At 40.1% G+C, this 27,456-nt stretch overlaps 3 protein-coding genes and 1 long non-coding RNA gene across 8 annotated transcripts; 1 reads left to right on the forward strand and 3 right to left on the reverse strand.

Annotated features, from left to right (window-relative positions):
• Nucleotides 1-1,439: 1,439 nt before the first annotated feature.
• LOC139628549 (uncharacterized) lies at nucleotides 1,440-17,321 on the forward strand. Of its 2 annotated transcripts, XR_011692808.1 has the most exons (6): nucleotides 1,440-1,588; nucleotides 1,832-2,016; nucleotides 12,334-12,504; nucleotides 14,927-15,090; nucleotides 15,228-15,283; nucleotides 16,258-17,321. It is a non-coding gene; the product is annotated as an uncharacterized lncRNA (long non-coding RNA). The 2 variants fall into 2 exon arrangements; XR_011692807.1 differs by lacking the exon at nucleotides 12,334-12,504 and having other exon boundaries at nucleotides 1,448-1,588.
• On the reverse strand, nucleotides 6,132-8,892 carry LOC139628548 (nicotinamide riboside kinase 2-like). Of its 3 annotated transcripts, none has more exons than XM_071490293.1 (8): nucleotides 8,723-8,892; nucleotides 8,530-8,620; nucleotides 7,612-7,660; nucleotides 7,188-7,365; nucleotides 7,011-7,082; nucleotides 6,807-6,913; nucleotides 6,538-6,623; nucleotides 6,132-6,440 (listed from the first exon to the last, which is right to left on the reverse strand). In XM_071490293.1, the coding sequence occupies exons 1-7, from the start codon at nucleotides 8,746-8,748 to the stop codon at nucleotides 6,538-6,540; spliced, it is 609 nt and encodes a 202-aa protein (XP_071346394.1). In that variant the 5' UTR covers nucleotides 8,749-8,892; the 3' UTR covers nucleotides 6,132-6,440. The 3 variants fall into 3 exon arrangements, with proteins under 3 accessions (XP_071346394.1, XP_071346393.1, XP_071346395.1); XM_071490292.1 differs by having other exon boundaries at nucleotides 6,132-6,443; nucleotides 8,723-8,891; XM_071490294.1 differs by lacking the exon at nucleotides 7,612-7,660 and having other exon boundaries at nucleotides 6,132-6,443; nucleotides 8,723-8,890.
• LOC139628547 (caytaxin-like) lies at nucleotides 11,391-21,178 on the reverse strand. 2 transcript variants are annotated; one of them, XM_071490291.1, is made up of 13 exons: nucleotides 20,686-21,178; nucleotides 18,125-18,231; nucleotides 17,078-17,136; nucleotides 16,768-16,995; nucleotides 16,236-16,394; nucleotides 15,630-15,732; nucleotides 15,207-15,338; nucleotides 14,979-15,065; nucleotides 14,619-14,717; nucleotides 14,007-14,042; nucleotides 13,855-13,902; nucleotides 13,381-13,427; nucleotides 11,391-12,120 (listed from the first exon to the last, which is right to left on the reverse strand). In XM_071490291.1, the coding sequence occupies exons 2-12, from the start codon at nucleotides 18,199-18,201 to the stop codon at nucleotides 13,388-13,390; spliced, it is 1,068 nt and encodes a 355-aa protein (XP_071346392.1). In that variant the 5' UTR covers nucleotides 18,202-18,231; nucleotides 20,686-21,178; the 3' UTR covers nucleotides 11,391-12,120; nucleotides 13,381-13,387. The 2 variants fall into 2 exon arrangements, with proteins under 2 accessions (XP_071346392.1, XP_071346391.1); XM_071490290.1 differs by lacking the exon at nucleotides 20,686-21,178 and adding an exon at nucleotides 18,351-18,448.
• Nucleotides 20,901-27,456, reverse strand: LOC139628544 (excitatory amino acid transporter 1-like). The gene is made up of 13 exons (XM_071490286.1): nucleotides 27,379-27,456; nucleotides 27,039-27,262; nucleotides 26,695-26,832; nucleotides 25,522-25,729; nucleotides 25,375-25,417; nucleotides 25,207-25,285; nucleotides 24,891-25,071; nucleotides 24,240-24,473; nucleotides 23,973-24,164; nucleotides 23,292-23,426; nucleotides 22,003-22,953; nucleotides 21,253-21,364; nucleotides 20,901-20,919 (listed from the first exon to the last, which is right to left on the reverse strand). The coding sequence occupies exons 2-11, from the start codon at nucleotides 27,235-27,237 to the stop codon at nucleotides 22,818-22,820; spliced, it is 1,545 nt and encodes a 514-aa protein (XP_071346387.1). The 5' UTR covers nucleotides 27,238-27,262; nucleotides 27,379-27,456; the 3' UTR covers nucleotides 20,901-20,919; nucleotides 21,253-21,364; nucleotides 22,003-22,817.

The following is a 27,456-nucleotide window of genomic DNA, read 5'->3' on the forward strand; positions in this document are numbered from 1 at the left end:
CAGTCCGCCCAGTGCAGAAAAAAAATGTGTTCAGTTAAGTTTTTCATCTCACTTTCACATCAGTCTGTCACGGAAAATATGAAAAACACTTAAACGAGAACTGATGCTGGATTAAACAGCCATTAGAAAACCAAAATATTACTTTATATTATAATTTATTGTCATGTCACTCAAGCGCCTAATACGATCAGTTTATCGAGGTTAAAGAACAAGTGTAAATGTCTGATAGTTTTTAACCAGATATGCAGCAGCTTTTAAAATCTCTACAGGGCTTCATGGCCTGGCGCAGGACTGAACATCCACCACCAGGCGGCAGCCTGCGTCTACACCGCATGTCCGTCCTGCAGACACATGAGGAGCCTTTCATCATCTGCCATCACCCCAGGGCCAGTAAAATAGTGAGAGTAAACTTAGTCACTACAGAAAAAACTTGATGGGGCTGTGCTATTCATATATTGTTTTATTATTATTGAGGCAGTATTGTCTATTGTCACATTAATGCCTTAGTAATATTAAACCAATAATACAACTACTGTTGAAGTTGGCTGAGTTTTATAAGGTTGTATTGGTTTAATATTCTTTAGGGCAGTTTAATTGGAATAACCTACAATCTGATTAAGACATTCCTAAGTAAATCCCAGAAACCTTTTTTTCCTGAGACAAAATCCATTAGTGTTGTGCAACAACATATTCAACTTTTTCTTTGTTTTACATCACTTTAATGCTTCAGTATGTTTTTAGTTTGAAACAAGAAAAACAAACCAGGTTGTTGCTCTGGAAAAAAATCAAAACACCCGAGGGATTTGCATTGAAAATAGTTTGGACCATTCTCTCTGCACTGTCTGATTTTTAACTAAAGAATAAAATAAGACTTAGGGACTCAGTTACACACAAACATGACTTGATAAGGAGAGGATTTCTAGCCCTGTAACTTGTATCATATTTTATACTGCAAAGTAGCTGTAGCTGCCAAATAAATGTAGCTGAATAAAAAGTACAGTGTTCACCTCCGAAATGTAGAATACAAATACTGCAAATACTAATAAATAAAGATAAATAAAGATACAGCACATGCAACACAATCACACAAATCAGAGGGCAAAATGGTTGAAGTACCTCAAAGTTATATTTAAGTGTTGTGCCAATTTAAGTACACATAATGATTATTTGCAGCCTGTTGCCCACTTTTCACTGTGTGGCTCAGGTTTGAACAGACTAAAGATTAATAATACGACCCCGATCCCTGACCCTTTATTCAGGTCTGGGACCTGTTAGGCTGTTTAATATGGGTCACAAATAGGATAAGAGACACAGTCTGATCGACAGAGGACTCAAGCCTTGCTCAGTATTTGTCACCTCTCAGATGAAGTATCGCAGTGTGTGTTTCCTCTGCCAAATAGGGCATCGTGATTGTGAGCCTGTGTGCCTTTCTATTCTTAGCTACAGAAACCCTTCCCTGGTCCAAAGTGCAGCACCGCCCACCTCTGTGCTCTCTGCTCCAGACCAGATTTATAAGAGCCACAGTTCCTCGGCACTGGTTTGGCACAAGACTTCCCGAGCAGGACATGTAACCCACAAAATTTAGCCAGTAAGTATTAACGTTGAATTGAGTCTTTCTTGTGTGTCTGACGTGAAAGTAAACAAATCACAACAAGTGTTGCCACAAAAACTAATCTTTACTGTAAATTAATTGTGCTTGGAAATAAAATAAACAGTTTCTGGTTGTTTTCATGGTACACCTACAGCAGCGGCGGCAGCAGCAGCAGCAGAGCTTTCCCTGTGAAAGACTAATTCATTTACGCTTTGAATATATCTTATCCCATGAATCTAGGTATCCAGGCTTTGCTTCTTGTGAGATTTAACGAAGATGATGGTCTTAAAATGGTTTTACCACAAGAAAGCTTCCCCTACAAGGAATATACCTGTTGTCTTCCCCCTGAGGCCTCACACTGCCAGTCTGAGGAGTAAAATGATAGAGCCAGAGGGTTTACCACAGATCATGGGGAGACAATACAGGTGAGATGCTGAAAAAAATGTTTGAACAATGAAAATGATTGACCTCTGTTGTGGGTAAATCTCCACTTGTGTAGATAATAAGTTCACCCTGGAAGCAAAAATTGTGAATTGTTAAATAAAACTGAACTGATTTTGTTCTGTAACCTGAATTTAAATAGAAATGTTTGATGAATGATGAGTCGCAGGTCTTCTGACAGCTGCAGGGCTGCAGATCATCAGGTTTCGTGTGACACATGTCTTGCTTATCGTTGATTAACCTTTGCCAAAGTCAGCCGGGGCAGCTCTCCTTGTGTTTCAGCTTTGAGCAACATGTCGCTTTATCTATCTTCACGTTTTCATTGATCTACACGTGACAAATTAGCGTCGAGAACATTTAACATCTGATCTACTGAAACTGTCTTAAGCAGACTTATTCATCCCTTGACTCAAGCTTTAACAAGAATACTGTTCAATGTCAAATTTAGAATGATGGATTGTCTCGGCCTTAAGCTTTGTGATAAGAGTGGAGTGGTGCAAATTCATTAAGTACATTTACTTAAGTAGTCCACTTAAAAGCACTTTTGAAGTGCTTAAAACAAGTAATTTCATTTTTGCTACTTCATAAACCACCTTTATCAGCTGCAAAATTAAAGTGATAAGTACATTAGTAATAATAATATATAATAATAATATAATATTCTGAAATGGGCCATTCTGAATCATTCTACTTTTGGGACTCTACGTAAATTACACATATCATAGTACATATATATATTATATCCTGTAGTTACTGTATCTGCTTAGCAGACACCACAAAAATTTATTAACATCAGAGCCAGATTAATCCAGGGGTTAATTTAGGATAATTAATTTAGATTTGATTAAGCTTAATTTATCTATCTACTTAAGGTTTTGGTTGTTTTGCTGAACTATAATTTGTAGTTAAATAAATACTCATAGTTCCTAATGCATGTGATATTTGATATTTAGCTTTGTTTTATGTTGTGTCTGCTCAGTGGTGTCAACTTCTACTGTAATGTGCCCATTTTATAACAGTGACAGTGAATCATTACATTTGGCACTTCCCTGTGTAGCTTATGTCTTTAGGCTTAGATGGTAGAAAGGTCATTTTTAAAACAGTAATTTGTAATAAAGAATACATTTATTCATCCTCTGATGAGGAGGATGGAGGGGAATTTATAAGAAAAGATTAGCACCAGATGTAATTTATTCCTCTGTTATGGATTTTAGGTCATTGCAAACCAATCAAGTGCCGGTTACCTAATCACCAGTGCCGGTTACCTCCTGTCCTTTTAACACTGAAGCAATGAGAGGCATAAGGCCAACTGTTCAGTTTTACAGAGGGGCAACACAAATCCTGCTCCTCCTTCATCATACAGTATATAAATATATAATAAATGGTCTATAACAAACTATAATGCAGTTACAAACCATAAGACCTCCTGTGGACACTCATGAGTGAAGGCCGGTGTAAAAAGTTAATAAATGACAATACAGTGAAACACATGTGTCTTCAAAATATGTCTTCATAGGGGAAATTATAATTGCTGATAAACACTGTACATTAATAAACTTAAAATGTCCTAATAGCTGTGTACGTCCACATTATAGTGTGTTATAAACAGTTTATTAAATGTTTGTTTAATGCTTATACATGTTCCACTGGGGGACTTCAAGTGTTGCACAAGAATGAATTCACTTATTCACATAGTTTAATCACAGCCATAAATATTCCTGTGGCATAATCACAACTGTTGACATGCCCCTCGTCTCCTGTGTCCCTGCCTCTCCACCCGTATATGGACACCCCAGCTTTACTTTTGGGGGTCGCCATGGCGGCGGGTGACGTGGGAGCACATGCCACCCTGCAAGCTTCTCATCTTACCCTCCCATGGGTGGCGTGTAGGGACTGGCCCCTGACTCAGACCAGGCTGTGGAGTGTTGAGTGGGTGTGTGCACTCGTCAAATATGCTCCCCCTGACACCTCAGGCACTTAGCCTAAATATAAACTGACAGACCTTCTACCCTGTGCTCCAGGCCAAATGTTGGCATGTAAAGACTCCCAGAAACGCATCACAAGACCCCAACTCCCCCCAACACACCCTCTGTAGCTCTGCCAGGTCCTGGGACAGAGCTGGCCAGTCTCGTCTCAGAGAAATGTACAGTGTGAGGTTTTCTGTGATCACAAGAAGAAGGAGAGATTCAGAAAATGTTCTATGACAGTAAAGAGTTATCAATACCCTTGATTCTATGTGTTTGGGATATAAATCCTTTGATTTCTCAATCGTCAGCTCTGGTCTGACACAGATCATTTGTTTTATTGTGCAGTCATGCTGTGTTGTCAGCTGCAGGCATTAAATGCAACCTTCAAGGTTAACATATAATTCACTGGGTTTTTGATCTCGAAATATCAATAAAAGTGAAAATTTATGGCTCTACGTTTCCCCTCATTTATGTGTGGATAGTGTTGGCTGAGTGTAGAGCAGTGTGGGCGACTTTGCAGAGGACTTTTGATCTTTTGGACGTGGTAACCTATCCCTCCATTTCTTGATTAAGCTCAGTGACTAAGTACATTGACTTGGCTACGGTGGTACAATTTTGAGATAGCTACCTGTACACTTCTACTTCACTATATTTCAGAGGGAAATTCTGTACTTCTGTAGTACGTCTGTCTTTTATCTGACAGATTTTCTGAATAAGATTTTTAAAAAAACACACACGCTAAGCTTATAAATTGCAACATGTGGTTAAACATAAAGCCAGTGGTTCCCAAACTTTTTGGCTTGTCAACATTTACAAACAGCGGCAGCATTTCCAGGGACACCCCCCCTCTAAACCTCTTGGATGGTTTTACTTAAAAACTTACCAAAATTGTGCAAAGATTAGACAAAAATCAAAATCATCTCACAACCCGACTAAACCATTTATAATATGGTTAAAACTAGCTCCACCTCAAGCTGCTATGACAGGAAAACACTGCTTACATACAGATGTGTCAGTATCAATAATCTAATAATGCCATATATAATAATATTTCAGACACAGGGGACATTGTACTGCAGAATAAGTACTTTTACTTTTTGATGATAGTTCTGTATGTTTACATGGTTGTACAGCTACTTCCTTTAAAGATTCAAATACTCCCACCACTGATTTAGCAATAGCAGGAAAAGGGTATATCTGATGTCAATGGATGCGTTGTAAGCAGAGCAGGAAAGCTGAATTAAGTCTTCTTTGAAACAACTAAGGTTCAGGCCATAGCTGTCAACATGTTCCTGACCTTGAGCATGTCACTGGTGTTGTCTGTGGCTGAGTCTGGGTGAAGTGAAAATGGAATCGTTTAAAGAAATGTCACATGATTTTCATGATGTGCTTCAGCGGTGCACATTGTGTTTGTCACAATGTTTAAAAAGCCTTTCTTTCTTTTACCTTATTTGTAACTAAAGTCAGAGTTAGGCTGTGGTGCCTGCATTTAGCGTGTCTACATACAAACAGTAAAGATGTTATACCTTTAAGTCATAGAATATTTGAATGTACACTGAGGTACTTTTAGGTCAATTTTAGGCCATAATTCCTTTATATAATTCCTTTATGATATGATTTTAAAAGGAGAAAAACATGGTGTCTTCTGTGGGTAGGGTGTGGCATAAAAAAATCCAGTCCAGTCAGTGAAGTGGATGATTAAAAATAAAGCACCCTCAGTTAATCTGGGTGCGTATTAGCACACTTGACTTCCTTAGTGTTTCCTGATGCGCAAGACGAAAAATGCTGTTTATTTTCCTTCTCTTCTTAACTACAGATACTCTTTAAACTGTCATTTGAGTGGCAGTTAAATTGAATCACTTCTAGTTGTGATTTTTTTTCTTTTTCCTTCCTGAAAACTGTAATCTATTGTCGATTGGCTTTCAGAAGATCACAGATAACAGTTTTCCAGACGCTTTTATTGTAGCTGTAAATCTAATCTTGGTGATTAGGAGGCTCATACATGAGCCACAGGGTGTTATCAGTCAAACCCAGTTCTACATAAATGTTTGTACTGTAAAACGTGAGGTTTATGACTGTGAACAGGAGTGTGAGTGTGGAGTGAGTTAGGAAGACAAAACAGGAACTATAAGTGGATTCAGTCATTTCTTTAAGTTGCGAAACAAAAATCCCCCCAATGGGAATTTTATTTTGACATACAGTACAACAAGATCAGAGTTTAGATCTGTCCCTGATGTTGGACACTGGGCAGACCAGAGGCGGCTTATCTTTTAGAAAAAAGTTACACAGGATTATACAAAACACAACACTTCTGCCATTAGTTCTTAATAAGTTACATGATTACCTATTTACAAATCAGGCTAGAAGTACAGAGCTGGTGTTACACATTTACTCAAAATTATATTTACAAGTCTATACACAAATCCGCTGTTGTCCCCGTCCTGCTGCAGAGAGAGAGAAAGGAGAGACGTTACTCACACTGAATCAAAGAGCTATTACTGATCTGACATAGCTGATTAATTTCAGTTTTCCTCTTACCTATAAGTTGTTCAGCAGGGAGTTCTGAACACATTCGTACACTTTGTTGTAGATCTCTTCCTTTGATGTCATCCCATCAATATACTCTGTCCAGAAAAAAGACAAATCAGAAATGAATGAGAGTCCTTTATGGGCAACAGTTGAATCTTTTTGTTTGCATTTAATAAGGGATATTGTGCTTTTATTTTGACATTAGGATGTGAACCGGGAGATTGATGAATGGATACATTGGTATTTAGTTCTTGGGGCGAAGAGTTGGCTTAACAAACCTATTCTGTCGCAGTTGTTCTCCATCTCTTTCCTGTGTTTCAAGTACATGGGCCACACGTGGCCATCGAACAGGTCAGGGGGGTCAGGGACTGTGTATGTCCTTGTACTGAGGAAACATAATCAATCAAGTTATATTATAGCCTGTACTACTGTGTCTAACACTTAAAGTGGTACATGCCAAAGTCACTCCAAGAGCCTTTTACCTTCTCCTCCTTTTGCACTCCTCATAAGGAATGGAAATGTAGAAACATTTGTCATAGACGTCAATGAGAGGCCTGCAGAAGGGTGTTCAGATTAGTGAAAAGTTTTAGAGGTCAAAAGGCCTGTAGGTTAAATTTTAGAACTTGCGTTGAAAAATGAGAGTGACATAAGTAACCCACTTGTAGTTGTAGATGAGGAACCCCTCGATGATGAGAATGTGGATCCCCTTCTCCTCTGAGTTGGATTCCTCAGCTTCAGGTGACAGGCTGACACCGTGAGAGCGGGCAAACTTGACTGGGTTCTCCTGCCAGCCTTTCACAGTGCTGATCATAGCCTCCATGTCCAGGGCACTGATCACTGAGACAGAACAGGGAGAGAAGAGAGAAAAGCGGGCTTCACCACACATGCAACCAACACTCCTCACCAATGTGCTTTAACACACATTAGTCGGTTACAGTACGGTTAGTGAATGTCTGTAGCATTCACAGAATAGATGACAAATTATCACAAAGTTTAGGATTGAGTGGTTACCAAACTACAGAAATGTGCAGGAAAGAAAAAGTACATTACTGCATGGTTTTCCTACGCGAAATCCATTCTTACCATCCCACTGTCTAAAGCCGTCCTCCCCGACTTCTATTTGATCGGGTTTCTGAAATAACAGTCACCAATAAAACATTGCTGCAACCTAGTAATCAGTCGGAGCTGATCACACCTGGACAGGACAAGTCAAGGACTCATCTCCACCAAAAGTAGCGCACGGTTTCATTTTTTTGGTGCGGTTAAAATGCTTCTTCGGTTTTCGAAATTTCGGTTGCAATACCTTTGGATACAGTAATTTTGTAAAAAAATATTTTAAAACTCTGCAGCAGAGTGGTAATGTTTGCCGCTGCTTTGCTTTGAGGAAATTTCTCAGAAATGTAACTATTTCGATAACTACCTCGAAAAAAAATTAAAAAATTTGCAGCTTCTTGCGATTCGATAATTGCGGTATAATTTCTTTTTTAATTGTGTGGCCCTAGTAGACACCCTTGTTGTCTCGCTATAGAGGCAGAGAATTTGATATCAGGTGAAAAAGTCAGTGATGTTGATGAGTTGTCAACCATCCATAAATGCAGCACGAAAAAAAAAGGTTGTGGTAGGAATAAAATCTTCTGTCTCATTTTAAGTCAGAGGTTGATGGTCATGCAAAAAGGTGGTTGCAGAATTTGCAACATGATTAGACAACGTCTCACTTTAAGTGGGGACGCTCAGCCCTTTCATTGGCTGTCCAGGAGACAATCAGCCAGATGTATTACTAGGCTACTGCGATGACAGGACATCTGCAGGTCAGACTGGTGGATTATTTCTGAGCACAAAATGTCCTCAAGGGCAAACTTAACGTAGCAAATAAAATATATCAAAAATAATACTTTTTATATCATTAGCTCAAGATTGATACAATATATAGCAGGACTGTAGCTTTAAACTGAATATATAGTGACAAAAGCTCAAAAGAATGGTTACTTGAATTGGTCTTACCTTGAAGAAGTCATCCTGATGCACAACACAACAGTTAGGTAATGTCTTTAGTAGTCTATTTGTCAGAGTGGTCTTCCCACCGTTGGTCACTCTGAAATTAGGATGAATTTTATACCATACACTAGTTACTCTCTAAGTTTTTTGCTAATTTTGAATAAGAGATGAGTAGGTAAATCAACTACAGGAGACTTACCCTCCAATGCCAATGATGAACTTCATTTTCAGCTCTTTTGTGTATTGGTCACCTCTGGAATTCAGTAAATAAAAGAAGGGAACCCAGCCAAAGCAAACAGTCTATCAAAGGCTTCCTCTAAAAACCTTTCCTTCTCCTCTGCCACAGATGTCCCCCCCTTTTACTACTTCATTGATAGACAATCTCCCTGCCAGGCATATAAAGGATTTAGCTGCAGCGTCACAGCCTCTCTAACCAATCAGCCACCTTTTTCCTGCCGCCAATGAACTGTCACTTTACAGCCTACAGCACCAATGAGAGGAGGGCGACTCAGGAGCCTCACATTTGCATGAAAGTAGATCCCTAATTTTCCACCTGCTGTCGGGGGTCAATGAATGCTGGCCAACCAAATGCTCAACAAATCCCACAACCCAACGGAGTTCTTAAAAGATAATAGAGAAACAGTGATGTGGCTAATCTGTGAAACACAAAATTAATTCTCTTTGGAAAGAGCAAGAGACAGACAGACATGTGGTGCTGTGGATAAGCAGCTGTAGACTGGTGATGCTGCTAGTTTAGAGCTGGTAAAATCTTTCTGTATTCTTCATTTGAGATAAATTTGACTTCACAATATATGTAAAAAAAAAAAATATATATATATATATTAATAAGACGTGCTTTATGTGTACCATGTATCCTAAGGGAGCTTTTGTCCTAGAAAGGGCAATGTATGGAAAGGAAGCAAGGGCTGTTCACTGTATAAGTATATAAGTCACATCCTGGTGTTGAGACATCTGTATCACAGCACAAAGAAAAACCTCATTATTTGGTTTTTTTGAGGGAAGTTTTCCATGCTTACACAGCTCCGGGTGGCTGAAAACCACAAGCACTATATTTAGTTGGCTGTTGTGTGTCTGTCTGCTGCGTCACACATATTTCTGATGCAACCAGCTGGAGTACATGGACACCAGCCATGTGACCACAGGATCTCAAGTCATGGCTATAGGTCTGATAGCAGAAGTCTCTTTCTTTAAACTGAAAAGGCAGCTGCTTATCAGTATAATTTGTCACACACCTCCGGTTGTGTGCAGTCTAATCTCGTGTTATTTTACAGTATTTGAACGAATTCTGTCACAGCCGCTCTTATCTCCGTAACTGTGGGTGTGAAGGAGGTGAACTTTGAGTCCCAGCTATCGGAGCAAATCGTTTCATGTTTCACTACCAAGACAATCTCAATGGCTACGTGAGGCCGGTTGCCACCATGTGATGATAGTATCCCCCACCCCCCCCCCCCATGTCAAAGTGATTGGCAGTTTTGATATGTTGCAGTAGACTGATGTTAGTAAACAGTTAATCATATGCATTGGTATGAATATGGGATTACAAAACTGCCCCACATATGCTCAGACATATCATAGGACACCAAACCATGTGGTCCACCATGTGAAGCATGTGGTGCACATATTTTTCCACAGACCCAGAAGAAAGACAAACCTTTACTTGCCCGGTATTTTGATTTAGAAACTTATTTTTTTTTTGTTGCCACATTTAGAGTTTGAGTCTAATTATACATTTCCAGGCATATCTAGGGATAGTTTAACATACAGTATATGGGAAATACACTCGCAGAGACTTTGATGAGAAGATCAATACCATTCTCATGTTTGTGCAGTAAGCATGGAGGCTAGAGCCAGGAGGTGAATAGCTTAGCTTAGCATTAAGACTGGCAGCAGGGGGGAAAAGCTAGCCTGGCTCTGCCAAAAGCTCAGTAATTAACACGATCAAAGTTGGTTGTTTCATCTGTATCCAAAAAGTACTGTAAAAACTCTCTTTTTTTCACTCAGTAAAAATGTTGTTTTCACGTTTCTGTTTGCATACAGATAAATCCATACGTTGCTCAGTCAGTTGTAGAGGTATTAGTCTGTGGTTTTCCAAACTCTGGAGAGAGTCAGGCTGGATACTTCCCCCCCAGTTCCAGTCTTTATGCTAAGCTACGCCAATGGCCTCCAGACTCTAACATTGTACATGAGTGGTATCAAGCTTCTCATTTAACTCTTGCTGAGAGAGTGAATCTGTCTCTTTCTTCAATAATATTTTATCAATAGTCTGTAAAAAACCTCATGTTCAGAAGACAGACCTGTTTCCATATCAAAGTTATATATATATATATATATATATATATATATATAAAATAGTAGTAAACTCTTCCTATTCTCTTCATCATGGCTAAACCAATCAATCAGCAATTGGTCAGGCTGATTGATTTTGCATAACATATCTTAAAAGTTAATGTTTAAAATGGTAATTAATGTGCAAAATGGGGCTGAGATTATAGGTTATTATGAGTTACATATTGCCCTCATACCTAGTGATCACAGTAACCTTGCATATAAAAATAAAGGGTCACTTCAAGAGTATTAAGGCCAAATGACCCCTATGAAGAGTAGCACAGGACTGTCAGGTGACAAAGAACAGCAACTGACTTGGCTCATAAATCAGAATCATGCCCTTCAATATATGTATCAAAATAAATCACTGTCAAAAACATTCTGGACCAAATCAGAGTGAGGCAGTAAAATGGATGCAAATAATCTGTAATGTACATGGGTTATGCTGCCCTTGCTAGTTATTTGTATCAAAGGTCAAAGCTCAACACAAGAGGCGACTAATCATGGCATGACAGAGTTGCTTTAGTTCACTCATTTATTTCTTCTTTATTTTTTACAAACAGCAAATGGCACATTTTCATGAATAACATTTAGCAATTAATTTGACTCTCTCTTTAAATATATTTCATTTCATTTGTAACAATTTATGCTTCCTGTTTTGTAAAAGTACCTTTGTAAAACATTAAAAACGGACAAAAACATGTAACAGAAACAGGAAGGATATGAACAAGCATGCCACCTGATTATCAGACTCTGGAAAACTTGAAAACTGTAACACGTTTGCATCGGTAACATCTACTGTAGGTCTAAGAACAATATCATTGCACATTATTTTTCAGTAAATGCCCTTAAACTAAACAATACCCATGCCATTCATATCAAAACCCAAATATCAGTGCAAATGCCTTTCTCAAAAATATATATAGTATTTACACGACGTTCCCAGCTCTGTCGGAGGATGTAAGGTTCATCCAAGTCCATAAATTTTCATTTATAAAGCTGAAGTCATGCTGTAGATAAAGCTCTACTTGACATGCAGGGAGCAGTTGATTTAACTATATCCTGTAATGCTTTGGTGTGGATAAACATATAGTTAGAAGCAGGCATGTTGCTGAAAACAATGTTTCTGAGGAATGATTGTCTTGCAGCTAATGGATCCAGTCAGGAGATTTAATCCTGTGCAACAAATGCGTGGTGATGGCTCCCGTTGTAATGAATGAATGTTACCCATTGGTTCTTCCATTTAAAACTCTGCAATGCAAATACAGAAAGTTTAATTGTTTTGTCATCTTTATCCTTTATCAATTGATGTTTGCATCTCCACAAATGTAACATTTCTTATATAATTCTCAGGTTTGGCAGTGAGTCAGTAGGCATGCACTAAATCTAAACTAAATTCAACATGACACATATCAGGTTTGCCTATTTATTTTTCTCCTGCTTCCTCTGCTGGCATTTGGTTAGGAGATGGTGCCTGTGTCCATTCCTGGGATGTCAGCCAGTCCTCCGTCTGATAGCTCCTTTGATTTATGGAGGCTGATAGGACGGTCAGCAGCACAGGACTGCGCAGAGGGGTGGGAGTTTCTAAAATAACCCACCCCACACACCCTAACCCACCAAGACCTGCTGTGGCAGGTATTTTACCCCCAATTTCAGAACAGGCTGTGCGGCACGGATCAATTTGCCAGACCTCAGTCGCACCGTCTATTAAAAATAGAATTGATCGGTTGTGGGTGGACGGGCTTAAGGAGTTGAGCAGCTGTGCTTTATGTAACAGAGGTATGGAGGGAATATGATGTTGGAGGATCAGTTAACATTTCTTGGACTTTCACACAGTCTGAATTTATAGAATTGAAACATGACTTGGCAAAAGTGAAAATGAGCTGGACTTGATTGAATGATTAATAGTAATCACGCAGCAGTATATTTATCCAGTGCTCTCAGTTCAGAGACCAGGAGGAAACATAGTTATTTTTTCTTCTCCATTACTTTTTACTTATATGCAAAGACAAATAATTTGACTCAATTTGCATCATCAGATCAAAACATGTAAGTCACTGACGAAACAGACGAAACCACCATGTGTTCCAGTTTTTCTCTGAGAACAAACTACCCATGAAAACAAATGCACTTTGACTTGGGCTTAAACTCTAAAACTACAGATTTGATTTGACACTGCAAATTCCCTACGTCTTGATAGGAGAGTAACTGAATTTTAAAGTCCAGGTCATCTACTTGTTCTTTCTGGCTGACTCTGTGTTTTACTGTAAATTGGATCTTGGTGCCTCTGAAGTGAGAACCTGACCTTTGGACAGTGCCACAGCGCTCCAGACAGGCCATCATCCAGCATTTCAGTGATTTACTGTAACATGTCCCTTTTGCGCACATAAACGTGTGTGTGTACGCACAAGAGAACATTTCCCTGTATGCCAGAGATAGGTAACCATGGGCTGACATTACAAACCAGTCTGGATAAGGCTGATGGAGAGGTAAGCGAATGAGAACCCTTACCTTAATGTCAGATGTCACAGCCAACGTCTGCTATCATTGACTTGGGCCTGGAAGTGAAAGATTAGATTTAAGCCTTAAGTAAATATAAATGTTTTGCTTGGTCATCAAGCCTATATTAGGTTGTGTTTTTTGTTTCCAAAATTTATCTATCTGGCTGCAGAAATTACTCAATGTGAAGAGAAGTAATTTAATCAGTTTGCTATACATCTATTTACATTGCATTTTTTGATGCTAATGGAGAGAGTTTCCTTATTTCAGCATCTCAACTGATGACTTGAAATAACTTAAACAACTAAAGTTGCACTGTGTATGAGTCAGGTGGTTACAAACAATTTAAATGGGTTCAAACTTCTAGCAGCCGTCACCAATTTTAAATGAAAGAAAGATGTCTGAACATTTTCCATATCAGGAGTAGAACAAAGTTTTATGTAATCAGAACGTCCCTGGAGTGTATGTACTGCAAAATGGGGTCACCTTTCTTTAGGCACAGTTGAGCTGGTCTGCTGCTGGTCTTGCTCAAGTCTGTAAGTAATGTAGGCAAATATTAATACTACAACTTACAACCAGGAAAGAAAACATGCATTAAAAGCCTTTATAAGATACTATCTAAAAAATCTGTTGCTCACCTTTCCCTTTGTGCTCTTATCTTTTCGTCATCATACCTTCAAAAGCAGAGAATAGAAATCTGACTGATCACAACACACTTCTCTCCAGTGGTAGAAAGAGGCTACGTTGCTGTACATCAGCGTAAATCACGTATAGAAGATGAGCCTAAAATCATAGCTGCTGTTATAGTGCGGCCTTATTTACTGTGTTAATGTATTCACTGCAGTGCTTCCCAGAGCCTCTGGTTTTGAGTCTCACTCAGCTATAACTATTGATTTCCAAGGTACAGCCACCCACAGTTTGCTTCGAAAAAATACGAAATCTGACATGAGCTTTTACTCATCATAAACTTCTACTAATCTACAGAGTGAATGCTGACTTTGACTTTTTTGTCACTGCCACCATGTTGATCCTCTATTGTTGTCAGCTGTCCAAGTACATTAAAATAAACAATGATAAATAGTATTAGTGTTAGCATTTATGTATACATTATCATAAATACTAACTAAATCATCCTTAAACACTGTTCCCTTTACTGAGTGTTCTTTCAAGGTGTTATAACAACACATAACAAGCTGTGACAGACTCAAGTAGCATCTCAACAGCAACCCTTGGTGGCGTAGAGTACTTACTGCAGCACACACTCCGGGATCTGCACATGCTCCATGGGGATGATCTGGCTCAGTTCCCCCAGGGTGTGAACGTAACGGATTTTATCCATGAACTTCACACTGCAGAAAACATAAACGTCATGTGATTACTGTCCCAAATAATCCTTTCTGACATCAGGTGCCATCAGGGTCAGGCCGTGCAGCACAGCTCTAGCTCTGTGATTGTGTAACAGCTACGCTTTTGTGTTTGGGGATGGCTTGAATATAACAAAACCATATCACTATGACACAACTAGCAGTTTATCTCTTGTCTTCTCTTTACTTGTTAGATTTGTTAAGAGAAGTGCTTCTGAGAGTGATGCATCGTAACCATGTCCTCACCTGATGAAAGGTCTTGAGATGGCTAGGACGGTCCGGATGAACCACGTTGGGTGAGCGATGATGAGACACTTAAGGTTCTTCCTCAGTCTGCAGGAGGCATTCACACAATCAAGTATGTCTTTCCCACCATCAATTTATCAACATTATCTTCATCTTTAGCACAAATATCATCAATTTCACACTACACTCTCATTTCCCTCGCAGTTGTTCTGATTGTGTCTCTCTTACTTCCTGTCAATCATCTGGTAGCATCTCTTCAGCCAGCTGATGCCAGGCATCTTCCTGCGAGGAGTTGCTCCGTTCAGGTAAACAATCATGTAATCTTCTGCCACCAGAAGCTCCAGGCTGCTCACAACGTACCTGGCAACAGAACAAACAAGCTCGGATCAGACTCAGACTGTAAAGCAACGTACATGCTCCACAAAATAAAATTCTTGAAGCCAAAATGAGTTTCGTTAAACTGATCCATCTTCCATTACCAGCACTGAATGCTGATAAACTTTTTCAAACATGATTTGACATGTACATTCGATAAAGACATTATTTCCTTTGATGCATTACACATTGAAAGGAAGAGTAATTTGAAACAAAGGCTCATAATACAGCATGCTGCTATGAAAGAGTCTCTAAAGAGACCAGAATGGATATTACAGGAAGAGGTTCTCCATGATGTATGTGTAGTCCTCACAGCTGCTGTCAGGAAGATAGCAGGCCGCAAAAACGATGATGGCGTTCAAACCCTCGCCATAATAACCTGAGAGAGAGAGACACCATGATATGAAAGAAGAGTACACACATTCACAAACTATAAATGAGATATGTAATCTAGGGGTGGCCCGGTAGTCGAGTGGTTAGAGCGCGTACCATGTTGAGCGCAAGACGCTCTTAGCAGGCAGTCACCGGTTCGACTCCCGACCGGTCTGACTCTTTCCTGCATGTCATTCCCCTCTCTCTACCCCCTTTCCTGTCAGTCTCCACTGAGCTATAATAATGGCATAAAAAGCCCAAAAAAATAATAATAAAAAAAAAAAGATATGTAATCTAACCTTGTGTCTCCATACAACTCCTGTACCACACACACACACACACACACACTCATTTTGTTGGACTCTGACTAGTTACAAGCATCCCAGCTGTCTTTGGTTGGTCTAATGTTATCCTGCTCCTTCTTAACATTTGCATAGAAAACTGAATATCTAAAACTGTTCTTCTAGTGCTGGTCTTTAAAAACACTGAGACACACGCCCTCTGACTAACCTCCGTGCGTTACCACCCTCAGGTACGGCCTGATGACCTGCATGTCAATCCGTTGCTCCTGGTCACCGATGATCACCGTTCGCCACAGACGACCTGATGCGTCTCTCTCTTCCTCACTTTCACCTGGAAGACGTTTGGCGGTGGCCACTGGAGTGTCATCTGGATTCAGGATGACACAGAAAAGGTTGCTGGTCAGATCGTTTACCGTAACTTTATGAAGTCACATGACATCGGCACAAGGCAGGTCAGGGAGTTTGAGCTTTCTAGGACTGTCTGCTATAAAATTTAATATTACTTTCAGTTTAAGACCAGAAATTAATTTGTATAAAGTGTCACAGTTTAGCAAAATTAAACAAATATTGAATGTGAAAAACTTTCAACTTTCACAATGCAACTTTAGCAGTTTGTGAGTGGACAGCCAAATGGGTGATATCACGTGACATGTGAAGCAGGATTCAAACTAAGGACATTGCAGGTAATATGATTTGCCTGTCATCCCTCATTTTTCAGTGTCATTTGACGTCCATCTGACCTTCCCACTCCAGCTCGTTGCCATTGTTAATGAACTCCAGTGAGTCAGTATCATCGGGGGTCTCGATGTCGTCCACGTTGATGTCCAGGTCATCGGGTGTTTCCAGGAAGTCGTCAGAGAGCACCGACCCCTCGCTCTGATCCAGGGACAGGTTCATGTCGGGGGCCACCAAGGTCCTGCGTTTACGCTGGGCCATGGACTCACCCACATTCAGAGAGGTGGGGGGATCTAAAACAGCAGGGCCTTAAAGTTAAGATACAGTATAGAATTAAAAAAAACATATTCAGTGCTGTGTATTTGTTTCGCTTACTGTTTCTGATGTCAGTGAGGCCACATGAGGAATCAACATCCCCATCTTCTGGTAGTGGCCTACAGAGGAAAACAACATGTACAAGTTCAACAATAATGGAAACAGTATGAATAAGAAATGAACTAACATCCATAGTTTCTCTTTGGGCTTGGTTTCTTGTTACTAAGTTAATGGTTGTTGTTTGTAAAGTCTAGTTATGAGCATTAACATGATAAAAGATACTAAAATAAAGTATCAGCAGTCATCCCTTTTGCTCGTTGTCGTTTGTGTTTGGAGAAGCTCTATTGTGATTTAACTACAGTGTCCTCGGAAACAGCACCAATAATTACCAACTCCCCTCTGACATTACAGTGTAATAAGGCAGCTGAGCTCTCAGCGCCGAGTGTTGAGAGGACTAGATTTTAGTAGATAGGACTCTTACAAACACACCCCCACACAGACAAAGACACAGACATTAACACACCCTAAAACACCACAAGTATGGGCTTGCTGATGGAGCCGCTGGGATAATTGCTGTTATTATGTTGTCAGAAGAGGTAAGTTAAAGACAGCACCAACAGACATTCAAGGGTGGATTGAATTTGCATTTTTTTGTTTTTCTCTGTAGCACTCACGTTAAAACAGTCTCCAAATGTATTCATTTTTATACATAAACAAACAGAAATGCATGGTTACGATTAAAGTAAAATAGTATCAAATACTATGTAACATACTGCATGTAAATATGTCGTTAATATACTTGATGTCTGCGAACAGTCCTCTGCTGTAGAAACGATTCTTGACAGCGAACGAGTGCAGGTGGTTATGTTTTCATTGCTGGACACTGTGACGTGTTCGACTTTCTCTGTGCTGTTTTGCTCCTGTTACACATAACGACTCCATCTAGGAAAGAACACACCTGCTGCCCTTCAGCATTTAACACGTCTGACTGATTTTCCATCGTTGCTGTGGCCTGTTTGTCAAAGCTTGTTGGACAAATTGGACGAACTGCTCACACAAACACAGACTCTCTCCCGCTCACTCTCACACAGGCACACTCAGGAATACCTGGGGAAGTCCTCATCCTGCCACTCGTCCTTCACCTCCATGCTGTCCATGCGTAAAGTGGCCTCTGCTGTACCCATCCCCTGCCAGGGAGGACAGGCTTCAGCTCACTGAGGTTGACAAACAGGTGAAATAATGTTGTAATTTAGTAGACAAACAGGTGCTAAAACACTGTTAAAACATACAGTACATAAAGTTGTTTTAAAGGGACACTCCACCCTTTTTACACCTTTTGTGCAACCCCGATGATTTCGTCAGGATTATCTGAGTTTTCGCTTGAGACTTCAAACTTACGACAGAAAGTCTGCGCTACAAACTAAAGGTGTGGAGTTTGAAAGACATGGGTGTTGGGAGGTAGGGAGGATCTAATGAAAGAAACTACCCAGTTGTATTATGGGAAATGTAGGAGTTTTTTGCAGGTGGCCCACAAGAGGAACAAAAATCAGGACATCTTGGCCACTTCTGCCTCTTTTCTCATTTCTCCACCAATTGCTGGAGAACCCCTAAGTAAAAGCTGACCTGTAGGTTTATAGGAGGTGTAATTAGTTGGCCTCAAACAGCAGCACAGCATTCTGTAGGTGTTGTGAAGGCGTTACGAGGAATCTAACCTTCAAATTTCATCTTTTTTTGACTAACATGACACATAACAAATGTGAGATCCAATTGTTGTTGTGTACTGGACAAAAAAGCACAAAAGCTACAATTTCTAAATCCAAAGTGTAATTTTGCCAAAGGCAATGACTATACAGTGAAGTCATAGTAATAACAATTTAGCAAGACTAAGTCCCACTGGGTTTCCTTTCACATCCTTGAGGCAGGAGACAAAAATAAAACACCACATTGCTCATAAAGCCCCTCAGGGGGATACAAGCAAATCATACGTGCTGCCATGAAGCAGATAGCGATCTGCACTGAAACTCTTTTACATAACCAAATCAGAAATGACAGAAGTCTCCATCTAAGGTTTCATGTCCTTTTCTTATTATGTCACGTGAAGCTTTACAGTATGTAATGCTCTGGTCGATCACTGCAGGCTGTCAAACGAGGATCAGTAACACAGTAACCATCAGTAACCATGAGCGGACATCACGTGCAAGCCTTTTGTCAGAAATGTGCATATGGGGGAGGAGTGTCCTCCCTGCATCACTGTCCCAGTCAGAGTTCATGCAGCAGCAGACCGCACCACAGTCCATTTGTCCACTGGGATGGCACTGATGTGCGATAGCGAAACACATCAGAAGCCATGTGGAAAAACACATTGAATGTGCACAGGCCCTCAGGCTTCATGCTGCTGGCGCTGCTGTGTTGTGATTGATGCAGGAGAGTGGTGAGGTGTCTACAGTGAATTGTCCCATAAGAAAGTTGTAGTGTTTGATGTGGGATTAATGGGGAATTCCTTAAACGCCACTTCCACAAAGACCCTTCAGGCTAAATCGCACTATGAGTCATCTTCCTCTGTTCTCACACTCAAATAATCTTTTAAAAAGCACTGTGACACAGTTTGATCACTTTCCCTGCTAAATCACGAATGTAAGAAGGGTGTGACTGACTGAGAGTAAAGCGGAAAGTTCACACGGAAACAGCAGAGCAGTGCGTGCGGTTTGTTGTCTGTGCAGATGTCTCTTGCAGAGGCTCAGCTGCTCATACACCGTGCTGCTGATTGACGGACACAAAGTAATGTTGCAGCAGCACGTGTCTGGTAGGGATTTGTGTCCAGATGGCAGAGCAGCCTTCATTTCCCAAACACTATCTTGTGAGCCATTCACTGTTTTCTGCCTATCAAACCCAAAACCTAAAATCCTGTCTCAGACACTGAAAGTAAGCTGTGAAATTTAAGTGAAGCAGTAGAGCTTCCATTTGAATACAGTATTTCCTGCTCTGCCTTTTACAATAATTTACATGACTTGCAGCTTGGAGATAAGCATCAATAGAGCCGCTGATGATAAAAGGCAACAAAGACATCACGATAGAGTACAGCCTTCCTCAACTTGTCTGACGCAAATCTACAGACACAAGGGCAGTGTTGTAAACAGCCTGTAAAGCCCCTGAAGACATGGTGATTCATGACTAAATACACAACAAAAGTTAAAAAAATATATCTAGGAATTTACTAAGAGTACGACACTCAAAAACTTAGTTATTCTGCTTCGTTACATTGGCTTTGGTTTATCAGATTTGATTCACTTTGACCAAACAACCCCAACAGAATGTAATCCGAATGTTGCTAAAGTTTGGTCCAGATCCTGATCCACTTCAAAAACAAAAGAAAAACATAATTATCTCACAGCATGAGAAATAACAAAAACTGTTCTAACTTTGACAGAATCCAATCAGGATCCAAATACTGAAAATAGGAAACTGGTTGAGAAAATATGTTTGTGTAAGAGGAGACAAGCAGTTTAGTCACGACTCACTAATGACAACACATGGAACCACGTACAGAAGCAGAACGAAGCACAGCATTAAGCATGATGTCACTGATAGGGAATCTGCCCACTATACCTCACGTCCCCTGAAGAAAAACACAGAAAAATCATGGCTCAGGTAAAAGGCAGCGTACTCACATGCTGTACTTAGGAAGATTTCCTCTGCGCCGTTTTGAAAGCTTCCCTGTTTTGCTTTCAGACGTTCCCTTTTCTGTTCCTCTTCCTCCTTTTTAGAGCTGCCTGATCAAAGTGAGGGGCATCACTGTTTACATCTGCAGGTGGGTCATTTGTGTGCTCAGGACCTGGGCTGCTGGACAACTCCGGCTGTTACCTGATGCTGCTAATGGAGGCTGAGAGAGAAGCTGCCTCGTCCTGTAGAGAGGAGAGCAGTTAGGAGAGGCAGGGTCTTCACACAGCAAACACCATCCTGCTCTCATCTTTTCAGTCTCCTCTGCCTGTCAGAGCCCATGCTGCTTTTTGGACAGAAGATAATCCTCGCCCAGCGCTTTTAGCTCATCTTGTGATGATCACGCTCCATCTCTCTGCCTCACATTTACTTCTGCTGGTCTCTGCTGAATCCCCCTCTACCCTCCTCCTCCTCCCTCCACCAACACTAATGCCCCCATCCCAGGCTCTAATCCTGCTGTGATGATGTCACCCGTATGGGAGCTGTGTTTTGACGGTTATGTAATCACACCTGCCTACCTTCTCTTTGGTTCCCTGAAGGCTGCACAGAGTCACAATCAGCTGTTTTCCTTCTCCTTATGTTCAGTCCATTTCGCATCCATGATTTAATGTGTTGTTATCCTCCTACGAGCTGGAAAAGGTGGACGTTTCTACTTCAACGCTGTTCCCTGGCAACAGCATCTTCCCCCTCCTCTCTCTCTCTCTCTCTCTCTCTCTCTCACACACACACACACACAGTCGTCCCCGCTCTCTCTCTCTCCTGCTTTTTCTCACCATCTCTTTTAAGCTCTCTCGCCCTCAATGAAACCCCTCCTCCACATGGATTCCCCTCCTTTTCTCTTGTTTGCTGGCTGTGATGCTCACACCCCCTCCTCCTCCCTCCCTCGTTTTCTCTCCCTCTCTCCTCACAGCTGCACTGAGCTCTGGGCGATGTCAGTAAACACAGAGTGGCATTGCACTCAATGCCCAGTGGGAGCAGCCACTTTTCTTATTCTTCTTCTGCCTTTGGCTGCTTGGCAGAAAAATGCATTTTGGGTGTGTTTCTATTTCTATTAGTAACGTTGCTTTGCACAGCACTGAAATACTGCAATATGTCCAGACTTGTGCCTAAACACATTTGTTTTCCAACTGATTAGTACAATTGATAGACACAGAACTTAGAGTAGATAGCTTTAGGGGTTTCAGAACATACCGACATTATTTTAATGACCCGTTGTAATAAATGAAAATGTATGAAAGTGTGGATGAATGAGTGGCTTATCTTAGTACTTGGATATCTGGAGATTTTTGAGTCCTTCTTAACAGTCAGTAAGTTAAATGATCTTCTAAGGTTCTGTTGTTTTCTTTAATAACCACACTCTCCTGTAGCTCTGTGTAGAAGAAAGACAAAACACAATCATGTTTCTGTTCCAGGCACACATTGAGCTGTGTTTACTTCCATAAAATGCAGTTCCATTAAGTATTTAACAGCTCTGTATGTATGGATATGAATGTGTAACTGGGTCACTGACACTCCTGCCACCAGATGGTGGTAGAGTGTTCCCAATGAAAGACACATCTGCAACACTTCAAGGAAGGAAACAGTGTGTTAAGATACATGGGTTGGTTTGACCTCTTCATAACCTTATGTTAAGCCTGTGTTAGATTTTTAAGGTTAGTATATCTAGTACCCTTACTTATGAGCTGTTTCAATAAAGTCCAGTAGAAAAATTAAGATTGTAGTGACAATACGAAGTTTGAGAATAAAATTTAAGAGTACAGGATAGTGGTTACTGAGTGAATAACAGAAACTGAGCTGTACCTTGAAAAAGTAAATATAGTTATTATAGTTATGAGGACACAATCATAGTTTGTATAACATAACACACATAGATCAGACCATTTTATGTTTCAGGCTTAAATTACACACTGCATAAAGTTTGCTGTTAATTCCACCGGCTCCTCAAGCTATAACACATTCCTGGGGATTATTGTCCATGTTCTAAACTAAGTGAGTATCAACTACTGCTTTCGTTATCATTCAGCAACGACGTAGCACATGAACTTAAGCCATTACAAATGGCTGTTGTAAAGCTCATTGAAGCTCAGAGCTGGAGGCTTTCTTCCACCAAATGTTGTTCCACAGGCCTGGAGCTCTGTAGCTCATGTCTGGAGAGATGCTGCACTACAGCCACACCGATACAGTCTCCCAGGACATTGGTGGCAGTCCTCAAACGATCCCTATTAACAAACATACATGAAGAGCTGAAGATATAGGAGCTTGTACATGTGACTTGACCACAACTAAACACAAGCTTAGAATTTTATTACGCTAGGGGATACTTTCTGTATCTGTTATTCGCTGAATTTTTTTTCTTAATTTTTGGAGGCTTTATTTCCATTCAAAGCATAAAAGACAATATTAAGTTTCTACAGTCCCATATTTGACACATTTCCAGTTTTGCTTTAAGTTTAATATCCATAAGAAGATATATTTGTGGTTTTAAGTACCAAAAACCATCTCAATGTAGTTTAATGGTGACTTTCCTCTAACTCTACTATATATAGTTCTCACTTACAGAATCCAGTCAACAATCAGAAGCAGTGATATGTCTTCAGTGGGAAGTCCAGTTGATGACAACACAATCACCATGGATACCGTGCCAGCCTGAGGGATCCCTGCTGAACCACAGCTCACAGCTGTGACAATCAAACTGAACAAGGGAAACAGTATTGGTCAGATGATCCTCATCAAGTTTTAAGAAATAAGGCAGAACACATTCACAGTGCTCTTAGTGTCGATCACTCATACTTGTGGATCCACACATTAACATGTACATGTGCAAGCTCAAGCAATCACAGGGAGCCCACTCAAACCTACGGGAGCTGGCCCAACATGATGTCTGCGTTCTTCATACTCATCGTGTGCAAAATCTTTAGTTGCTCATTCAAAAGCAAAACAAAGTTGTTAAGGGGCTCTACTTGTGTTCATAGAAATAGAATAACAGTATGTGATCATCACTGTAATTCACACATGGCTCAATTTTCCTGTAGCCAGACAAAAAACCAGGCATGATAAAGATGATAAATACAACATGCACATATAGTAATGGGCAACATAAATTAACAAAAACAAAAACATGTACAATGTGAATGTGATAGCCCATTTTTTCTATTGACCTAATGCCCTTAAGACATGCATTTCTAAAACTTAAGTGTCCAACCTATTTTACGTAGGTTAAGTTTCCTTTTGAACTTACCTGAGGACAATAATTTGACCCAGGTTGAAGTCTATATTATTAACCTCGGCTATGAATAAAGCTGCAACTGCTTCATAGAGTGCTGCACCATCCATGTTCATTGTGGCTCCTGTAGGCAGCATGAAGCACATCACTTGTTTGTCCATGTGATTTTCTTCCATACAGCGGAGAGTTACAGGTAAGGTTGCAGAACTGTGAAAAAAGCAAGGGCAATAAAGTTCAAATCATCGTCCATTTGTTTTGTTTAATATTAAGACGCTGGCTCACCTTGATGAAGTCCCAAAGGCAGTGGTCAAGGCCTGGAGAAGACCACTCATAAATCTGAAGGGATTCTTTCGCGTGACAACAAAATAAATGAGGGGCAGAGTGAAGAGGCTGTGGATCAGAAGGCCAGTGATCACAGTGAGAGCATACATGGCAACTTCACGACCTATTTCTCCAGTGTCTGTCATCTTCACAATCTGTCCTGCCAGCAGAAAGAGGATTCCCACTAGGGAATACCTGTGATATAAAGAGTTGAGACACAGCAGAAGAGAGGAAATGATCAATGATCAATGTAGGAGGAGAAGGGCAAAGAGTAAATCATCATATTTGACAATATTCTTCACAGGAAGCCTGATGCTGGATACATAGATTTTGGTCTGTGCAAACACACTAAGACAATCATCATAAGGCTGTCCTGGATATTATGCAAAAATAATAAGTAACAAACACTCATGCAACTCATTGTTATTAACACATCCAAAACATTGTCACAAAGATAAAAAGAGCATTTGAATACCACTAAAATAATTCAAATCCCTGGAAAGTTAACAGAGCAAATATGACAAAATATTAAATATATGCAGACCGGTGCAAATGAAATAGAAGAACTAACAACATAGCCAGTTCAAGTAAATAGTAGCTTTCAATTCTTACCAGATGACTATATTGACAAGATGCAAAATGGCTTCGTTCAGGCAGTCAAAAAAATCCCTCAGAGGCTTTCCCTGAGGCCCCATGCCGCCCAGAATGAGGCCAAAGGCAACAGAGAAGACCAGCAGGCCTAGGGTATTTACCCCATCTGAGGTACCTGGTACTGTGTCATCTATAAAGGTCCCTGAATAATAAATCAAATAAATTGTGACATGACATTGTTTAGGCATAGATCAGGCATATCAGTTCAACATCAGAGACACCAGATTTGACAAACAATTGGCTCAAATCACAGGAATAGAGCAAAAAGGAATCTCACTGTTTTCACTGGCCCCAGTAAAACTGATGTCACCAGGATGATTTCCTGTTGTAACACTCCTGGAATAAACTGTTTTAAACTGGAGTATAAGCAAATGTTAAAGGTTGGTAGGTATGAACCAATGTCAGTGTAAATCTCAAAGCAAATCATAGCCATTGCAGATCTTACCCTTCTGAAACAAGCTTCAACCAGATTTGAGGGGATCATGTTTCTAAAAATTAAAAACACAGATACTGTTTTTAATACTAGCTGGAGGCTGACAGCCAACTGCATCCTTACAAGGTACCTGCATTTTATAACTTTTGGTATACACACCTGATTAGATCTAGAAAGGCATCCAAGTTCCGCACACCCTTCACTTTACCACCAGACGACACTGGGGTGGTCCTTGTTGAGTTCCCTGGCTGGATGGTAACAGCTAAGGCAATGCCAGTGAATGCAGCAATAAGGGTGGTGACCATGTAATAGGTGAAGGCCCTTAGTCCTATTCTCCCACAAGTTTTCCTGTCCACAGATGACATGCCTGATAAAAAAAAAAACATAGTGGTTGTAAATATGAACATAAACCTGTTGAATTTGCACATTTGCTATTGTCATCATTTATTTATTTGCTTGACAAACAGATTTGTGTCTCATTTTTTAAAACTGTGAAATAATTACCACAATTATATTGTTAAATCTTTAAAAATATTTCTTTTTTTAAGCTATTTTTTTGGGCATTTGTAAACTTTTATTTATAGGACAGTGGAGAGTGACAGGAAATGGGACAGACTAGGGGAATGACATGCAGGAAAGAGTCTGCCAAGCTGGGAATTGAACTGGGGACTTGCCTGCTTAGAGCACTTGTGCCCACATGGTATGTGCCCTAACCATTCGATTGTCAGGTCACCTCTAAAAATATGTCTGTGCATTTCAAAAATATTTTGTAGCCAAACCAAACCAAACCAAACAAAAAATCATTTAAACATCTTTAATTATACGATGGGCCAATTAAGGTCATTACTGCACTTAAAACTAAAACTAAGTTGGAAAGTTCATGTTAAAAATTCCACATAAGCTTGTCAAATATTTCAGGGTTTCCTTTTGGTTACATAAGGAGTGAAAGAACCTGCTATTTAATAGCACGATTAAAGAATTCTTAATATAAATTGCTGAAATTGTTTAACAACTGTGAAAACATTTACAGAATACATTTTCTGGGGAAACTATAAACAAAACTCTACACTGACACACAAGAAAATAAAATTGCGAGATGGATGAATGTTGATACGTCAATGAAATGGATTTATCTATTCTATAGTGGCAATGTAAGACTCATCTTACAGTCAGTTTGACAGCCACAGCTCTAGACACAGTCTGCACTCCACTTTCATCAGTCTCAAGGGTTGGTAAGTCTTGCACCAAATACTACTGTGGCAATGGGTTTTGTATCATCTGTTTACGTACTGTATGGACAAGAAGGCTAATATATCATGTAATGTGTGTAACCTGTAATCACACTGGAAATGATGAGAGGAAGCATGACCATCTGCAGGATTCTTATCAGCAGCTCTCCCGGAAAGGTTAGATATTTTATATCAGTGGCTGACATATTAATGGGTCGCAGGGCAAAGCCCAGGCCAATTCCTCAGAGAAACATGAACACAGGTTATCAAATTAGTATTTGTCAAAGGCAGAGTTTAAAATAACAAATGCTGCAGAACCAGTTCACACAGTTTGCTAATACAAAGCAAGCAATCAGAAGGTTGCACGTTAGTTTTACAATTGCAAAACAGGTCAATGGTAGATAAAAGTACAATTTCCACAGTGCAATATGTTTGAGAGCCACCTACCTAATGCGATAGCTGTCATTGTGAGAACAACAAAAGCATTTCTCTTGAGAAAAGCCATAATATTGGATCCATTCTGGGATGAAGAAACATGACCTGAGGTCTTCTTATAGTCGTGGTATATTTGAGTTACCTGGGCTTCTGTAACCACTACTGAGTCCAACTCCGACAGGTCATTAGAGCTGGGTTGCATTTCTTTCATATTTAGTCCTCACAACCAGCACAGGCTGCAGAAAAAGAGAAGGAAAGGAGGAAAGACGTCTCTTTTTTTAGCACTAATAGAGCTAGGGCTGTTATATTAATGCTAATAGGCTAACAACAAATGAATAACATTACATACAACCTGTCAACAGAGGCCCACACACAGTCCTCCTCTCTCTCTTGTGTTTTCTCACCCTCTTTTAAGTGTCTCACCTTTGAT

Source organism: Trachinotus anak, unplaced genomic scaffold, assembly GCF_046630095.1.
Source record: "Trachinotus anak isolate AG129_WGS33_773 ecotype Australia unplaced genomic scaffold, CSIRO_AGI_Tana_v1 ptg000012l, whole genome shotgun sequence".
NCBI lineage: Eukaryota > Metazoa > Chordata > Actinopteri > Carangiformes > Carangidae > Trachinotus > Trachinotus anak.